The 16,930-nt window shown below is 42.9% G+C and overlaps 1 protein-coding gene across 3 annotated transcripts; it reads left to right on the top strand.

Moving 5' to 3' along the window:
* Positions 1-9,565: 9,565 nt before the first annotated feature.
* On the top strand, positions 9,566-15,886 carry LOC118511675 (zinc finger protein 341-like). Of its 3 annotated transcripts, none has more exons than XM_036055035.1 (5): positions 9,566-10,236; positions 10,448-10,603; positions 13,452-14,417; positions 14,485-15,405; positions 15,477-15,886. In XM_036055035.1, exons 2-5 carry the CDS (start codon positions 10,448-10,450, stop codon positions 15,714-15,716), a joined length of 2,283 nt encoding a protein of 760 aa, XP_035910928.1. In that variant the 5' UTR covers positions 9,566-10,236; the 3' UTR covers positions 15,717-15,886. The 3 variants fall into 3 exon arrangements, with proteins under 3 accessions (XP_035910928.1, XP_035910929.1, XP_035910927.1); XM_036055036.1 differs by having other exon boundaries at positions 9,566-9,957; XM_036055034.1 differs by having other exon boundaries at positions 9,566-10,603.
* Positions 15,887-16,930: the final 1,044 nt, after the last annotated feature.

Genomic DNA, 16,930 nt, shown 5'->3' on the forward strand with positions numbered 1-16,930 from the left:
GGCCATCGATCGCGTCAGTTAAAAAGGAATAGAAGTAACATCGGCCACAACAACAAAACAACCATTTGACCATTAAAAAGATCAAGCACAAAACGTTATTATTACTATTCATCACATTGTCATACTGTCCGTATATGGCCGGCATAATTCTCTCGCAAAACTGATCCAACCCCCCGTGCCACAAACGGTCAACATATGGGGCCTCACAACACATTATGTTTGTGCTACACCCTGACGTTTTTTTTACTTGTGCTGCTGGGTGATTATTAATTTGTTTTTCGAATGCAACCGATCAAATCAATGATCATTGACCGATCATAGCTGCAAAGAATGTCAATGCTTGCTGTGACACGTTCGGTGGGAACTGGTCGGAACACCTACCAGCTGTGAACTTGATGTGATGAAAGGACGAATAGGAGTTGTATCGGAACGCACTCGCAACGTAAGTATAACCACCGGATTGACACGAGCAACAATGTTCCGCCGAACAAAGCGCCCGGCAAAGTTCGCCATCAAAACACCGAGAACCCAGAAAACCTGAGACCCGAGAGCACATTAATCATTTGTCAAAAGAATTTTTGGCCACCGTGAATGGCCCCCGTCTCAGGTTTTTTTTGGAGCGCAACGAGGCAAATGCAGGGCAGCAACACACGTCACCAAAGTCGACCGTATAACTGCTGTCCTAGCGCCAGACTCCAGTTCCTTCGAAGACGCCAGACTTCGAAGCCTACTTGGCACGACATTCCACTGCATTCCGAGACAGAGGGTGCACAAGCAGCGCAACGCACACACCACGCCTCGATTTTCGGTTCCCGGGGGGAGTACACGGGGCGATCGAATTATGCTCACGATCATTATTATGAGTCCGCAAAGAACAAGGCTACGACGCGGATCGATTCGCTACCATTGCGCCTTGTTTGGGACGTAAAAAAAGGGTGCTAATATGGTCACGAAAATGGATCTTATATAAACTCCTTATTGTAAGGTGTATCTAGGCTTAAATATATTAGAATTTCGCGTAAAATTTATTTTTATGGTAATTATATTCAAAATAAAGTCCTCCTGCTTCTATGCCCACCGGTGATTGGACGTAGTTTCTCACTGTCGTTAGGACACACTTCGCTCTCGATTACTCGTCGGTTACTGCTACCGATATTGTACCTCGATTGACGCGCAGTAAGCTTAATATCCATAACGTTTAGAGAGCAGGGAAACACAACACACACCCGTAACAACACGTTACTTCTGTTCTCGTCCACACCTTCGGCCAATGCTGCCGTGTGTCTTACAGAGCAGCCCGACAAATAAACATACCACGACCGCAAACCAATAATCGAAAGTGAATGTTCGGTACGAAGTTTGGTGCCGATGATGAAGGGACTGGGCCGGGTGCAATGGTGCACCACTCCCGGGTGGACATAGTACCCCTTTGGGAACGCTTTTGGAGCTACATTTCGAGGGAAACAGGTTATCGGGGTGGAATGAATCAGCCGGCGTGCGACGGTGTACTTACGTGTAGGTCGGTTCGGAAAGGACACAAGGTGTAAATAGAATTTTTCTTCTCAGTGTTGAAGGTGGTCAAAACTGGGCGTTTGAAATGTAAGCTCGTTTCTGCGGAAGGTTATTCAATTTGAAAATAGATTTAGAAGATGTAAGATGGCCTCCCTGGCCATCTTGCCTGGGTTGTAAAAGAAATGGACGGCAATAGAACTCCGTCCAGCCTCTATCAGAATTCATAGAGGTAAATTTACTCTTAAGTTGAGAGGGATAATAATGTGTTAGAAAACTGGCTCTTGTACCATCTTGCTACCGTTCAGCCTCAGTTAAAGGTTTTAAAAGCTTATTTATTTTAGAGTTAAAAGGATTGATAAGCTAGAGGGGCGACTTGGTGGTAGATGCGACAGCGGACCGGGGCTTAAATCACAACTGTGCCGTTCTCCCATAGTGAGGAATGACTATCCAACTACGTGGTATCTAGTAAACCAGAGGAAGAGGCATGACCTAAGAGGTCGTTAGGCCAAGCAAGAAGAAAAAGAATCCAGAAAATATTCCTATGCTCTACCATCTTGATTCTCTAGCATTAAGCATTAAAAATTATTAAAAGTTAGAATAAAAGAATATTTTCATGCAACATTTGTAATGAAAACCAAATTGATTAGGGCTGAAATTAAAATTAAATTTAATCGATTTTTCCTGTAATCCCCTGTGAATCACAATCCAGATTCTATTTTGTGTTAAAAGCAGAAATGCCATGAACTGCCCATTGTAAAATAAACCTTTGCTCACTGGATAGCATAATGGTCAACTAAATCGTGTCCTACATTTATGCATCAGATTGTCGAGAATATAAGACTCTACACATAGTACAATATTAAAAGAAGTCCAGTCTTTTCTCTCAGCACATCTAACCAGTGCGATGAATCAGTCTTTCAGTTAGGGATAAATAAAGTCACATACAGTCCACCGCCAGAGTAAAAAGCTCAATAACGGAAAAGCTGGCAGAGGCGTATCAAACTCATGGAGGATCGTCTGCTGCAGCAATTCTCGACACCGTCCACAGTCCAGCACCATCATGTGCCAATCCATTATCCAGGCGTTTCTGGCGGACGCATCATCGCCATAATTCCATTTCAATTTCAGCCTGCATCGCTTCCTCTATCCATGACGGCACGAGGAACTTACGGGCTGACTCATCCGGTGTCGTTCTCATGTCATGATCGAATACTAGTATTAGATACTATACACCAGTCCTCCTACGTGAAAAAATGGACCCGCTACCATTGGGTCCCCGGAACTACTCTTCTTCCTAGGCACTACAACCTCGAAAGATCTTGGTCGACTGTTTCTGGCCCTTTGTGACTTGAATTTTACCCCTAGCTGGATAGCAAAGATCTGCGTATGGGAGGCGGTCTGGAAGGAATTTTGGATTTGGTCCCCGGAACTCCCCAAGCAAAATAAATTAAATAAATAATAATCTAATTATAAAATAAAATATATTCAAAACGCTCCTTCAATATTTGGATAAAAAAAATAGAAAGCTACCAAGAACGCAACATTGTAACCTTTATGCGACCGTTAACCGAAGGGAGTGTCGACCACTAGCAGTAATGAAGACTGGAGAGAGAGAGAGAGAGCAGCAAAAAATAAGCAGAATCTGTCCTATTAAAGCCCCATTACTGTCAGCAAATAATGTTATTACTCTCACTGTTGGCCCAGTCAACAGCAACGCGCGGTGGTGGGTTAGCAGCAGAAGTGCAAGAAAAGAACCTCCTCGTAAGCAGCTCGTGCAGCTCGTTTAGACTTCCTGTTTTGCTCTGACCCGATACACTTCATCATCAGCCGTCAAATTGGAGTGAAATGAAAATCGACTGGCGTACACCGCACCGCACCACAGCTGCCCTCCGATCCCTTGCAAGACACAATCAAGAACTTCCTGAAAGAGCTCTCCACCGAAGGAAAGCTGGTGGCACGCCACCGTCTGCCATAACTGCGGGTTCGTGCCAATGGCGAGTGCGCACCACTAATGAGTCCCGTTCGCGTAACGCAAACGCTGGTCGCGATTGTCCGCGGTGAAGAATATGAGGGCCCAATCTGAATGTCCGAAGACACCGCTGGCGAGGCAAGATCGGAGAGGATCAAAGACGGTTGAAATGAAAAGTAAAGCTGTGCTGTGGAGCTGTGCTTTAGTGAGAAGGAAGTAGAGCATAATGAAAGTAAAAAAAAGCCGGAGCACACACACAAACACACACACAATTTTCACAACTTCACCGGTAGCCAGCATTACTTCAGCGGAGTGCTAAAGAGAAATTATCCACCTCCATCTGCGGCCAACCTTCCGTCCCCGGCCAGCAGCATAGAGCCAGCATAAGAGCAGTATGTATGTGCGCGCAAAACGGTCACGCTTTTCTTTGCCTTCATTTGCTGGCCCTATCCTGACCACCCCAAAAACCACAGCACGACCGGCAAGTCCTGCAATTGTCCAGACACTGGCACCCTGCCGACCCCTTTCCTGGCTAACCCCACCACCACCAATAATTTGCCCCGGAGGCCGGATTTTCGCTTGAATTTTCGCTGGCCGCTCTCATTACATAAGCGAATGTAGAGCAAATACGAAATTGGCATTTTGCTGTTGCTGCCCACACGCCACCTTCTCGATCTTCGCGGGCAGGGAAGTTGGCACGGTAGGGCGATCTGGAAAAGGGATCTCAGGTACATTGCCGTGGGTGCTTGCGGGAGACAGTTTTTATTTCGATGGGCGATGGGGAGCTTACTTACGGGGAACTAACCCCCGTTTGCACACGGGGGTGAGTTTTCTGCACGATCGATCGATGCTGGGTGGGTGGGTTGGAGACGAGCGATTGATTCGCGGCGGCCGCCGCTGCCGCCGCCGCCTGGTCACCAGTACAATGTTTGCCGGAAATTCTCACTCTGGCGGTGTTAAACCGGTGTTTCAGTTTTTCTTTTTCTTTCTGTGAGTTCGCCCCCACCGCTTAAGGTCATTAGGCTGAAGTTGCATAAACATCGGGCACAGGCGGTTTGACAAAGCAAATTAATGTACTGCTTACTTATTTCATTATGAGACGCTGGTAGCTGCTGTTGGGATATTTAAACGGATTCCTGAAGTAGAGCGTCAAAGGAATTTTAAACATGTAAAAAGAGCATTGATTAATTGAGCTTAAAACATTAGGCAGATGTTGAGGTTTATTTTAAAGTAACATTAAATTTTATACTTAGAAATAATGCCAAAATAACCCTCCCCAAAAGTCTAGAATTAATATCCTAGATGTCACTATTAAAATATCAAAATTTTTACTGTTTTCTGTACATTAAGCCTACGATTAATGAACCAAAAAACTACATCTTATATTAAAAAAATATATTTTATATATTTAAAATAATTTTTAAATATATTTAAAAAAAAAATCAGTGTTTAACGATTCTCTCTCTCTTTCTCTCTCTTTCACCCTTTTTTTCTTGGCCTAAGGACCTCTTAAGGTCATGCCGGCTGTTTCTGGCTTACTAGACTTGAAACTTACTAGATTAAACTACTTAGTTGTATAGTCAGTACTGACTACGGGGGAACGGTCCCGGATGGGATTTTAACCCCCGACCTGCCGTATGAAGACCGGTGCTGTTGTCGCTTGTACTACCGAACCGCCCTGTTTAATCCTACGACAGCATGTGGCTCAGGCATGCTTTATAGGAAGGCTTGGGTTTACAGATACTAAAGATCTACTTTGCTCTGTCGCTTTGTATGTCTACATGCGGCTGGACCCGGAATCCCGGCCGGAGCGTCTCACCGTGCGGTGGCCTGACTCGTTCAGCTACGGGCTGTGTTAAGCAAGCCAGAAATTGCAGTGTGAGACCAGTTAAGGTCCTATTCTTCGTAGAGATCTTCTGGGTTTGAAAAACGAGTCTTATTGTACATTATAACAACGGTTAACTACCCTTATGTTTTAAATAGTTTATTCGCTTTTAATCTTTTTGATTTTTTATTGTTAAATTAGAATATTATTTTTTTTTAGTTTCTTTCTTTTATTTTTTGTTCTCTTAGTTTCTACTTTCCAATTTTCTATAATTGCAACTATGTTGAGACTTAAAGCAAGAAATTGTAGATAAATAAATAAAATCATTTATTTGTTTAATTATTATTATGATTAAAATAAATTAAGTTAAATAAATGAAATATTTTGTATCCTTATTGCATTTTTTAAATATTTTATTCCTCGTCAAAGCTTTTTTGTAGGCAATACCGCCAGGCCGTCCTTGGTGAATAAAAGAAGCTTTCTTGTTCACAAAAACTTCTCATACAATTACAGTATTTATCCTTTTTTAACACAATCTTGCTGATGACGTATCTCTAGCAAATATAATTCCCTGCAAAAAACCGAAAGAAAAAAACATCCAAAACGTATTCAAAAGCTTTAAACAGGTTTCTTCTCATTTTGGGCTCATTTTTTCATAACAATTCTGGGTTAATGCACCTCACACACTGACCAGTTACTGGCTCGCCCCCATCTCATACACCATACACTCATATTTATCTTCTACATCGATCATTCCCGATCGGCCGATCGATCCGATCGCATGAGACAGTTTTGTCTTTGATCACCCATGCGCATGTCCTGCGCACGGTGTGTGCCTGCCTTTTTTCCTTACCTGCTGCATTTTATTTTTGTTTTTCTTTTACCTCCCACTAATTGTCCCACATTCTGTGGTCAGTGCAACGTAATTAAGGGGTGCGCTCATTCACCGTGACAAACTTCGGGGCGCAACAGTATCGTAAAACGTGATAAATTGCGAACCGGCGCGATTGGATTCGATAGGCCGGATTAACGATCGATCAGATATGCAAACCCCCATGGAAAGGACTTATTTTGAAGCTTTCGGTGTTTTTGTTGTCTCTTTTCATTTATTTTATGTCTAGTGTTTTTTTCTTTTAAATTTGCAATGATGCTGGATAATGTGGACGGAGATTACTGCGATATGAACCGGGGCGTTTGTTGTTAGTTTGTGCTAAGTGGTTTTAAGTTTAGTCATTATACCCCTAATAGAGACTTTGTGTCCGGCGAACTTCCAGCGGCTATGGGGATAAGCGATCGGTGCAATTTTATTATGGCGTCAGAAGGAATGTGAGCTGTTTCGGTTAAACAAATCGTCTCACTTCATCTAGGCAAATACATTACACATTACGGTATTGGGGTTCCAGCATGTACTATTTTAATCAGTGAATTTAATTAGTTGTATATTTAGCACAATCTTTCCTAGTTTTATCGGCCTGCTGAAACTATATTTTTGTTCCTAAAAAATAAAACTTATATTTCAAAGAGAGTGAACTCTTCCCTACTCTCTTAACTGGCCATCATTTACAAACAAAAACAGCCTATCTATTGGTTTGTTTATTGACTTTTGTTAGTTAATGATACTTTTCTTACCAATTCTTCTAAGTTTCAAATTTATCAAATCGTCTACTGCTTTTTTCTAAAGAAATGCTGCCTGTTTTACTATTCATAACAAAATTAGGAAAATAATTTTTAAATCTATAATAGATGTGAAGCACGTTTCCTGCTAATCAACGAATAAATACTTAAATGCTTTTAGTTTTGTTTAAAAATCTGAATTTTAATTCTTCAAAACATATAAAAACAGTACAATATAATTTTTTAGGATTAAAAGCATTTAGCGCAAAACCAAAATCAAATCATCACTGAACAAATAAATAAAATTCGACCCTTTTCAAAAGACAACTAGCGCTATTTGAAAAGCAGCGGTGGATAGCGAAAGCTTAGCTCATAGTCGAGCAGCTTCCACATGCAGTTCGCTTTTCGAGCAGTGTCTCCCTGTGTCTAGCTATGCAGTACTTCTCAACTTCGACCGTTTTTCTTTCTTAATGATTGCATTGTTTAAAGAAAAACGTTCAAAAATGTGCTAAAATCTTGGAAATTAAGATTTAAATTAAGATTTCCTTCTGTTGGAAATATTGTTTTAAGTTTAATCAAAAACGACTTGGCCGTATTTCTCGTTGATAATTGTGTATGAAGCATCGAGTGTTTTCGGATACGGTAATGCGTGTTTTTTATATATTTCACAAAAACACAACAAAGCATTTCATATAAATAACATGTCTATCATCTATATGTTAAACGTACGATGTATGAAAGACACAATGTAGTCTAAATTATTGTTTTTAATACTAAAAAGAAGTGTTTGTAACTGTCGTGAATGTAAATATTTCAGCCTAGAGTACAAACAAGTATAGAAAATATTTACTTAGAAAGCTGTAAAAACGAAATGAAAAGTTACTAATTTTACAAAAAGATTCTTAAGGGATCCATAGAAAATTCTCAACCGAAATCGAATGATCAATAGTATTAAAATATTGGGAATAATTCTATAAAACAGCAAAGGAGGTTGATATTTCAAAATGCTGAAAATTTTTTTAAATCTTTTGTTAAATTAATCAATCTTTTTGCGAAAAACTATGTTTGAACTCCAGAATGTTTAACGTTTTGCTGATTAAACATTCAACGTTTAACATTAAATCGATTTAACTAAGCAAAACGGCCAAGCCGTTCTATTTGAGTAAAAAAAACTATTACACCACATTTGTCTGCAATTCAACTCAGCGACCAAATAGCCAAATGGTTTGAATATTGTTGAATAAAGAGATATGATTCATAATAATTTTTTAATCTTTACACACGGACAATTTGTATGAGTTCTCTTCATATCGTTCAAACTATGTATGTACATAAGAACAGCAGAAGTACTGCTTCTTGTTTGGCGCTAAAACTTTAAGAGTTCTTGATCTGCTCTATTTATGGCTTTCTTGTCTTAAGTTACCCTTATTCGAACTTAAATAACCCTCAAACGAACGGGTCGCCACCTTAATATTACTTATTGTATCAACCTACGGTCAGCGATTGGAGAGACGCAAAATAGCTATTAGTGAACTAAAAAAAAAATTAAATGATGACTGTTCGGTTTCTCCCACCATTCTTTCTATGACAATTTCATATTTCGCTATACTTAATTAGTTATACAAAGCCATATAATCGCTAAAGTATAAATACTAAATTTCATATTAAAGCTTCTTCTTCTTTCTCGGCCTAACGAACTCTTGGGTCATGCCTGCCATTATTTTTTTTTTTTTTTTGCTAACTGTATTGATTGTTTCCGCATAGTTGGATAGGCCCTGCCGTGTGAAGACCGGTGCCGCTGTCGCATCTACCACCAAAAGCTATAACATAGATAACTATTGTTTAAGGATATTTAACGTCATATCTTCGCCCTTTTTCTCAGAAAAAGAAAATTAATTAGGAATGAATATGATAACTAAAAGCTTAAAATTTTATTTATTTTTTGCATAAAAGTAATGGTCACATATTGCTTGTGAAATCGAATCTTCAGGTGAGGCCAAAGAAGTTTCTTCAGTAAATATAGAAAAGGAAACAGGAATAAACACGTTATGATAGTGATGTGTACTAACTGCTAGTAATTGAAATTTGAATTTCTATGCTATAAAAAGCTTATCAAGTTACGCAGCTTTAGTTCTTTTTACTTATATTTGTTACAAAAGTCATAGTAAAAATTTAAATAAAAAAAATCTACCCTAAAAGTCTTATAAAAAGAGATGGCAGCATAACATGAACAACAGAATACAGCATCGCGAGCCGCCAAATCCCTCTGCACAGGATAAAAATAGACCAAATGCAAAGGAGTAAGTGAGAAAGCAATGTTTGAATGTTTCGTGAGCCGTTCGCGACCTCACACAGCGTGTTCGTGCATGTTTTGGCATGGTGTGTGCGTGTAAAAATATGAAAATCTGACGCACATTTTTCTCACAACATTTCACAGTCTCTCCTTTTCACTCGCGGCGTTTCCATCTCATTCCTGCTCATTCCGTACAGCAACAGTCATCATCCCCCCCGCCCCAAGACACAGAAGGTTGCAGGGGGTTGCAATCAAGCTGAAGGGTGGAGGGACCGTTCAAACACTACCTCACGGCAAGGGCCACCCATACCAGCGCACTGGTTCTGCCCGCTGTAGAGCTCGAGCCAGCCCGTAACAACACATGCGGCGCAGTTGTGTTCTCTCTCGTTCCGCGAACGGTTGACGTGCGCTCGCACCGTTGACGAAGAATACGCGCAATATTTCCACCCCAAAACGGGGATGGGAGAAAGCGGGTTGATGGGCGCCCCTTGCTGAAGAAAGATTTTTCTGCCGCGTGAATCAACAGTCGTCGTTGCGCGCGCTGTGAGCTCGAAAAGGGCCACGACAGTACGTGGTGGCTGATACTTTCTTGCGTAGGACCCGATTTTTACGTGTGTGGAAGGAAAGCAAAAGTGTCCCACGAGTGCATTCAGTGAATATCGGAGAAAAAAGGGGGAACGGTTTTGCCCTCGCAGGGCCCACCATTATCGGGGAGACCTTAGAAATAAGCACCCCACTTTGGAGGTACACTACGAAAATAGGCAAAACACGTTACACGCACCCATACACATTGAGCAGTGAGCGTGTGCGTGTGTGTGATTTTGTTTGTGTTCATGTGCGTGTTGTGTGTGTGAGTGTATGTGGGGAGTTGCACTTGTGAAATATTCCTCATCGCCGCTACAGCTTCACATTGTTTTGGGGGCCACCACCAGTTCACGAGTAACACGCAGCATAGCAGTGCGTTAAAGCTGCCAGACTGAGAAAGGGAATCGGCTCACAAGCCTCGGCTGGCAGAAAAAAAGGGTGATTTTCACAATCCGGTATACAGCAGAACACAGTGTCACCAAATGTGTTTCACGTGTGGGAATATTACAAGCAAACACGTGAATAAACGTGAAAGGTGAAATTGCGCCAAAACAAACGGCGTGAAAAGTTTCAAACGATCGTGCTACTACTAGCACGTGTGTGTGTAGTGTTTCAAATTTTTACCTGGAAACCCGTGCTCCCTACACAGATGGATCCGAACAGCTTGCTGAGCATGAATTTAGCACTGAACGTGGCCCGGAAGTGTCGCATCTGCGGGATGGACATCCTGGACCTAACGTGCGCCTTCCCGATCTTTGGCAACGATCGGTTGGACCAGAAAGTCGAACGCTATCTTCAGCTTAATGTAAGTACACCTCACCTCTGTAGAACTCTGGCTTCCAAACCAGAGCCGTTTGACATTTGCAAGAGCCTTCAATCATGCTGCATCTCCGTAGAAGAATTTCTTCGTTTAGAAAATAAAATTAGCCACCAGGCGTTTAACTTCCAACCACAAAACACACATCACGTTTGAGGTAGTAGTAGTGTGTGTGTGGCTCGTACATTGATGATGGCCTTGGTAGTAGCTGACCGAGACACCTTCTACCGTTCTTCAAGCCTGTGCTGAAGCGAGATAGCTAACCCGCTTTTCTACCAGGCACAAGGCACAAAACGAGACAAACGAGAAACAAGAGTGTGTAACAGCTCGTTCCGCACACACTGGTGTATATGGCTATGGGCAACACGCACTGCATCGATGTGTCGCGGTCGTGGCGCTCATGTAAAAAGAGCGCGCATTTTCTGGGTTATTGGAATGGGGGATGGGGGGCGTTAGGCATCTACTAAGCGAACAAACACACACACATTGAAGCATTTAGTAGGAGATGAGAATATAGTTTTTGCTTCTTGAAACTAGGAGGAACAACCCTTTTTTGAGCCTTTTTCGTTGGGAATTTTCTTTAGTAAACAAAGAGCGGGATTGAGTGTCCTTAAGCTGATCGATGTGTACTTAAAAATTTCTCTTAGTCTACAGCTCGATAAATGTATAAGCTAGGTACTCTGTAAGAGCTCGTAGCAGATATTTCATTCAAGAGCGAGATATAGTATTCAGTAGCACACGAAACTACTAAAACCCGGCTACATGCGGTTTAGGAAAAGATAAAAAAGGAATTAGGGTCTTCAAAACAACGTCAACTTCTCTGCTATCCTATGCTGTGGTAGTACGAGACGACCTGCCGTAAGATTTAATCTCACTTGCTTTGTGCTCTTAGAGCAAGTACAGGCAAATAATCGCTAGTTGCAAGTAGTGTTGGACTAGAAATAAAAGGGAGGCAAAGCAAGCAAGTGTGTTGGTGGTGTGTGATACAACATGGGTAGTGTGCGGGTCACCAACACCAACACAATCGCTCACTCACTCGCCGTGCCGTGCTGTATGATATTGATTTTATTTTTAAAAACACCTCACAATGTCAGTGTTTCTGCTCACGCACACACATTCACGGTGCTTGGTCCCGCCGATCAATGCCGAACACAAACTGCGACGTGCGATATATGCCGAACGTGCGTGAGTGAGCGAGAGGCAGCTAGTTTGCTAGTAGTACGACTGCATCGTACAAAGAGCTGCACTTGCGTTGGTTTTATTATACACCGCCATAAAGTGCATTGCAAAAACAACTTATTATTTGATGCACGAAAGAGCAAACGGTTGAAGCGCTTGTTTTTCTTCGCATAACGATGGATTCAAAATTTCGCGCCATTTTACCACAATCTCAGCCGCGTGCTGATTCAACGGCAAAGTGAAAGCTGCTGACACTTGTTTCTCCAGAGAAGGGCAGGCTCAAAACCTACATGGCATGGTGTTCAGAAAAAATTGGAACGCACTTACACGCAGCTTTTGTGTGTGTGTGTGTGTGTGTGTGTGTGTGTGTGTGTGTGTGGCGCCATTTACGCACATCTACGCAACGTTTTTTTCACCACGTGTACGAATAGAGCGGCAGCTTCTAGGGCAGAGAAGTGCAAACGATGGAACGAAAGAGAGCTTAGTGCGTGATTATGCAAGTAACGCTAGTAAACGACCGGGAGGAAGCGAGATGCACGTTGAGCAAGCGCCGCTTTTTCTTTCTCTCTAGCTCTCTCTCTCTCTCTCGCTGCTGCCGCCTTTGGCCGTAACCTAGCGACCGAGCTTACACACTGCACGCGCTAGACCGCCACCGGATCCGGAGGAGCATATTTACGCTATTTTTGTAGTGGTTCACTGTGTGTGGGTGTGTGCGTGTGGCGAGAGAAGGCGCGTGTAAGCGGGAGAGCAAACAAACAAACCCCTCGAGCAGCAGCAGCAACCCCTATCGCTTCACGCGCGTACTTGCGCGGAGCTGTCCAACAGGTGCTTTGTATAGAAGGAAATGTTTTGAAAGTGTTTGACGCGTACCATAACTAATACGGTGGTAATTATTTGTTTTGTATTAAACATTTTTAACATAAAGAAAATTATATTTTATGGAATGATTATTCTAATAAAAAAAAATACATTTAACGAGATTTTTAACACTTGCTTGGAAGCGTTTAAGTCGTTCAGTTTGGTTGCCTTTAGCATTGGCGAGGAATTTTTACATGATAAGACGGTTTGTTTAACAATGCCATATTGTTAATATTAATTTCTTTCCTCCAATTCCCTAATATTTTTCTTCCAATTGTGAATCCATGTATTCATATCTGAAGCACTCAAGTGATCGTTATATTTTTATTGTTGAGAATAATGCATTTCTGAGAATTTTGTTTTGGAAGATTTAGTAGAAAGTCTGACAATACAGCGTGAAGCCGGCATAGTCAAACTTAAATAAATAAATTTAATAGAAAGTTAATTAAGCTTAAGATATTTAGTTTTTGAAGATATAGAAGAAATGACAATACGGCATCAGACCGTCATAAGTAATGAATAATAAAATATAGAAGAAATAGAAAAATTTCGTTACTCTTAACTATTATTTTTAAATTCCAACCGAGCATGCCCGGGATAAGGCAAATAACAGGGAGGAAATGCCTTGTTAATTTTTGTGAATTTGTAATAGTCAAGACATGCGGTGTTGACAATACGGCGTCAAGCCGTCATCCTAAAAATATAAATAAAATAAATTTTTAAATTCGTAAATTTTAAATAATCTCATGACATTTAAATTGCCCTTACAACTGTACTAACCATTTTTCCATTATTCCAGATACAAATCGATGATCTCCTCCCGAAATGTATCTGTGGATCCTGTTACCTGAAGCTCGAAAGCATCGACCAATTCTCGCTGATGGCACACCGCACCGAGGAAGCGTTTCGCTCGTGGCTCGGCCGGCTGCGAGGTCTCAACTGTCCAGCCGAAACGGCGAAAAATGTTAACGTTATGTTACCCCTGTACCGACCCGATCCGGAAATTGTAGATTCAAAGAAGGGAACGCTCCTAGGCCCACCGAAGAATGTGCAGAATGTGCCCACCCCAGTAACGGTCATGCCTAATCCACCGGCAAGTAGCAGCCCGCCGGATAAGGGCATCATATCGTACAGCGATCTAAAGCTGGGCCTGCTGATCAAGGACCAGGAACTGCTGAAGCTGATCCTGAAGGCACTCAAGTGGGCGGAAAACGATCGGCGAGCATCGTTTGAGGTGTTGATACAGCGGCTCAAAAATTCTAGCTTTCGTGAGATTCTTTCGAACCGTAACTTGCTCAATGACAGCGATCTTACGCAGCTGCTGAAGTCGTACATAGGCCAGGGTGTGATGAACAGTTTCGCTTCGGCACCAACCGGTGCGGTACCTCTGAACAACAATGTTCCACCGGCGGTTCTACTTCCACCGAATGCGATGGATCAACCTAATCAACCGAACGAATTCTTCGCGGAACCGAGTAAAGTGAAGCTTATAAATCAAGCTCCTACAAATGCTGTGGGGTTTGTACCACCACCAGCTGGAACTGTTGGAACTGGGGTAATTAACGTGAATGAGTACAGGATCGATGAAGCCAACGTGACACAGATGGAGGTAGGAGTAGATCCTGACCTGTACCTACCGTACGAAGACGAGGATAGTTGCAGTGCAACGAAGTTTGAGGCACGACTAGACGATCGTCAGGAGAATACGGTCACCATAAAGCTTGTTACAACGAACGTGGCTGGAGATATGATCGAGAACAAGAGAGTAAGTAATGCCATGTACCTGTGCAAAAGCTTGTTTCAATCATTAAATTATGTTCCTGCTCTTCCAGATGATTCCAGCCATCCTGAACGTGCGGAGTAACAAACGCTTCCAATGCAGTGCATGTCCGGAGTGCTTCGAAACGAACGGTGAGCTTCAGCAGCACATCGTGCGTCGCCATCTGCCTAGAACGAACCGTACGGTGATGACCGAGCAAGGAAAACCGGCCATCAAAATCCGAGTCCGGAAGACCAAACTGACACCAGCTTCGATATCTCCCAAAGAAGCTTCACCGACAACAACATCCGCTTGCTCCGTACCATCACCCCCAATGCCACTAGAGAGCAGTGGATCGTCAGCCTCACCTTCACCGATTAAAATTGTGCCGCTAAAAATTCCGGCTTCAACCACCATTACCGTTGTTCCGGCCGTGCCAAGCCAAGTGCACCCGATCAAACCCGTTGAAAAAGAACAGAAACTGGCAAGCAGCACATCGATCGAACGGATGATACCACCACCGCCACCCATAGTATCTCCACCAAAGGACGATCCATTAGTTCGCAAATCGAAGCGGAAATCTTCGGTCAAGCCCGACGTCACCTCGCTGCTACAAGCGGAAAGGCAGAAAAAACGAAAGGCACAGAAGGACGAGCAACCACCGCCGGCATCACAGCCAAAGTCTTCACGCAAAGCCAGCGCATCACACTTTTGCACCCTTTGCCGGAAGAAGCTAGCGGCTCGGGAAAGCTTGCGCGATCACATGCAGCAGGAACATTCGCGCTACGAGTGTGAAAAGTGTGATCGATCGTTCAAGAGTGCGCTCAACCTGAACCGTCATCAGCAGTACCATGCCAGTGTGTCCGCCACAGCATTGATCACGCAGTCGAAGACCACCGCACAACGAACGACCGGCCAGAGCCAACCTGAGGAGGAGCCAACGTACAAATGCAGTTACTGTGAGAAAGCATTTAAAAGAAACCATCATTTGAAGGTATTTTACAGCACCTTTCGCCCGTCACTTTACTCCTTTTTGCATTTAACTATCTTCCCCTTACTATCCAGCTCCATCTAAAACATCACGCAAAGGAGTCAGCAGCGGAGCGTGTGGTGGAGGAGAAGCCACCGGCCACCGCCGGAAGTACCGGTTTGCGCAAACGAGCGAAACATAGCCACAACAGTGCCATTAGCAGCGTGCTACAGGTCAGCGATACCACCACCACCACCAGCACCCGAACGCGGAAGATGGTTGAGGCGTCCAAACGGAAAAGTACAATAAATAGAAGAGTTAGATTTTCTTGCTAGATTAAGGCTAGATTACTGCTTCGCTATAGATGCAGGTGCTTTTGTGTAGTTTAAATGTTGTTAAGATCATCGTTGTGTTGCGTACAAAGCGTTTGCTTTTATTGTTTGATATATGTGTAAGGGAAATATTTTACGAAATAAAATTTGAGGGTGAATTAATGTCGTTAAAATGAGTCCTTTAGGAATTTGAATAGGACAAGTGTGTTGGACGAGGTCTCTTTCAGAAGAGTCTTCTTCCCAATACCACAATATCGGTTTGTCCCATTCTTCAAAGGAATAGTTGAAGAGGATTCCAAAACGGCCAAATTTGACACTTACCAGATCATGGGCAAATCTTGAAGAAGATTACAAAGCGGCAGTTACACTCCTGCCATCTCTTAACTTGGCTGCAGAGGCGACGGATACAACTGGGTAGGCAGGGTAAACTTCTTCATTGCATCTTTTCAGACTGGTCTAGTGAAGACCAGCCAGAACTCGGAGTCGGGAACAATCCTTTAAAAACGCTAATTGCATAGACATCAGTGATTTGATTCTTTGGCGTAGAAGCTTACCAAAGGATCGAGCACGTAGTGCTCATCTTCGGGATGAGGATGATCATGAGAACAAGGACTCTGACCAAAACTATCAAAATGCTTTCTGCCATTGGAACATTATAGTCGAACAGGTGATAACTCTTATTGAATGCCGATAGAGCTCAGGGCAGAGGATCGTTTGAAACGTAGCAGGTGTGGCGGGATAGGATACAGAGGGGAAGTCTATCGCGGAGGCGACGGGAAGGGACATCAAGTTCGTTTAACAGGAGCAAGCTACAATGAAGCTTGCACGGATATGGATAGGGAGGGAGAGCTAAATGATAAGCGGTAAGGAAGCGCCGAACAGCTACACGAGTGGCCAGCACAGTTGTGCCAGTGGGAGTCCGGACTACAGCCACGTATTCCAGATGGGATCAAACCCAACAGCAGTACAGCAGAGGGGATATCGGATTCCGGACGATAGCCTAATGATCAGACCCTTGCTGATAACATAATCAACGTTGGAAGTTGAAGGACAGCGTCTCGTCGAGCCACGATGATATCTCTCTCGTGTACAGCGAATTAGACCCGCTAGACTCCCGTGAGCTCCGATCATGTCATGAGACTGGTACCAGACAATCCAAGTTGATGTGTATCAACTAACCTGTAACAGCGCCATAGATAACGCTCGACACTCATTTC

This window comes from Anopheles stephensi, chromosome 3 (assembly GCF_013141755.1).
Source record: "Anopheles stephensi strain Indian chromosome 3, UCI_ANSTEP_V1.0, whole genome shotgun sequence".
NCBI classification, from domain to species: Eukaryota; Metazoa; Arthropoda; class Insecta; order Diptera; family Culicidae; genus Anopheles; species Anopheles stephensi.

What these genes read in the sequence shown, in the direction of transcription:
- LOC118511675 (XM_036055034.1), top strand. Translation starts at nt 10,448, where the DNA reads ATGGATCCGAACAGCTTGCTGAGCATGAATTTAGCACTGAACGTGGCC. An exon ending in AACGCTATCTTCAGCTTAAT is followed by an intron (nt 10,604 to 13,451) that starts GTAAGTACACCT and finishes CCATTATTCCAG; the next exon opens with ATACAAATCGATGATCTCCT. An exon ending in ATATGATCGAGAACAAGAGA is followed by an intron (nt 14,418 to 14,484) that starts GTAAGTAATGCC and finishes CTGCTCTTCCAG; the next exon opens with ATGATTCCAGCCATCCTGAA.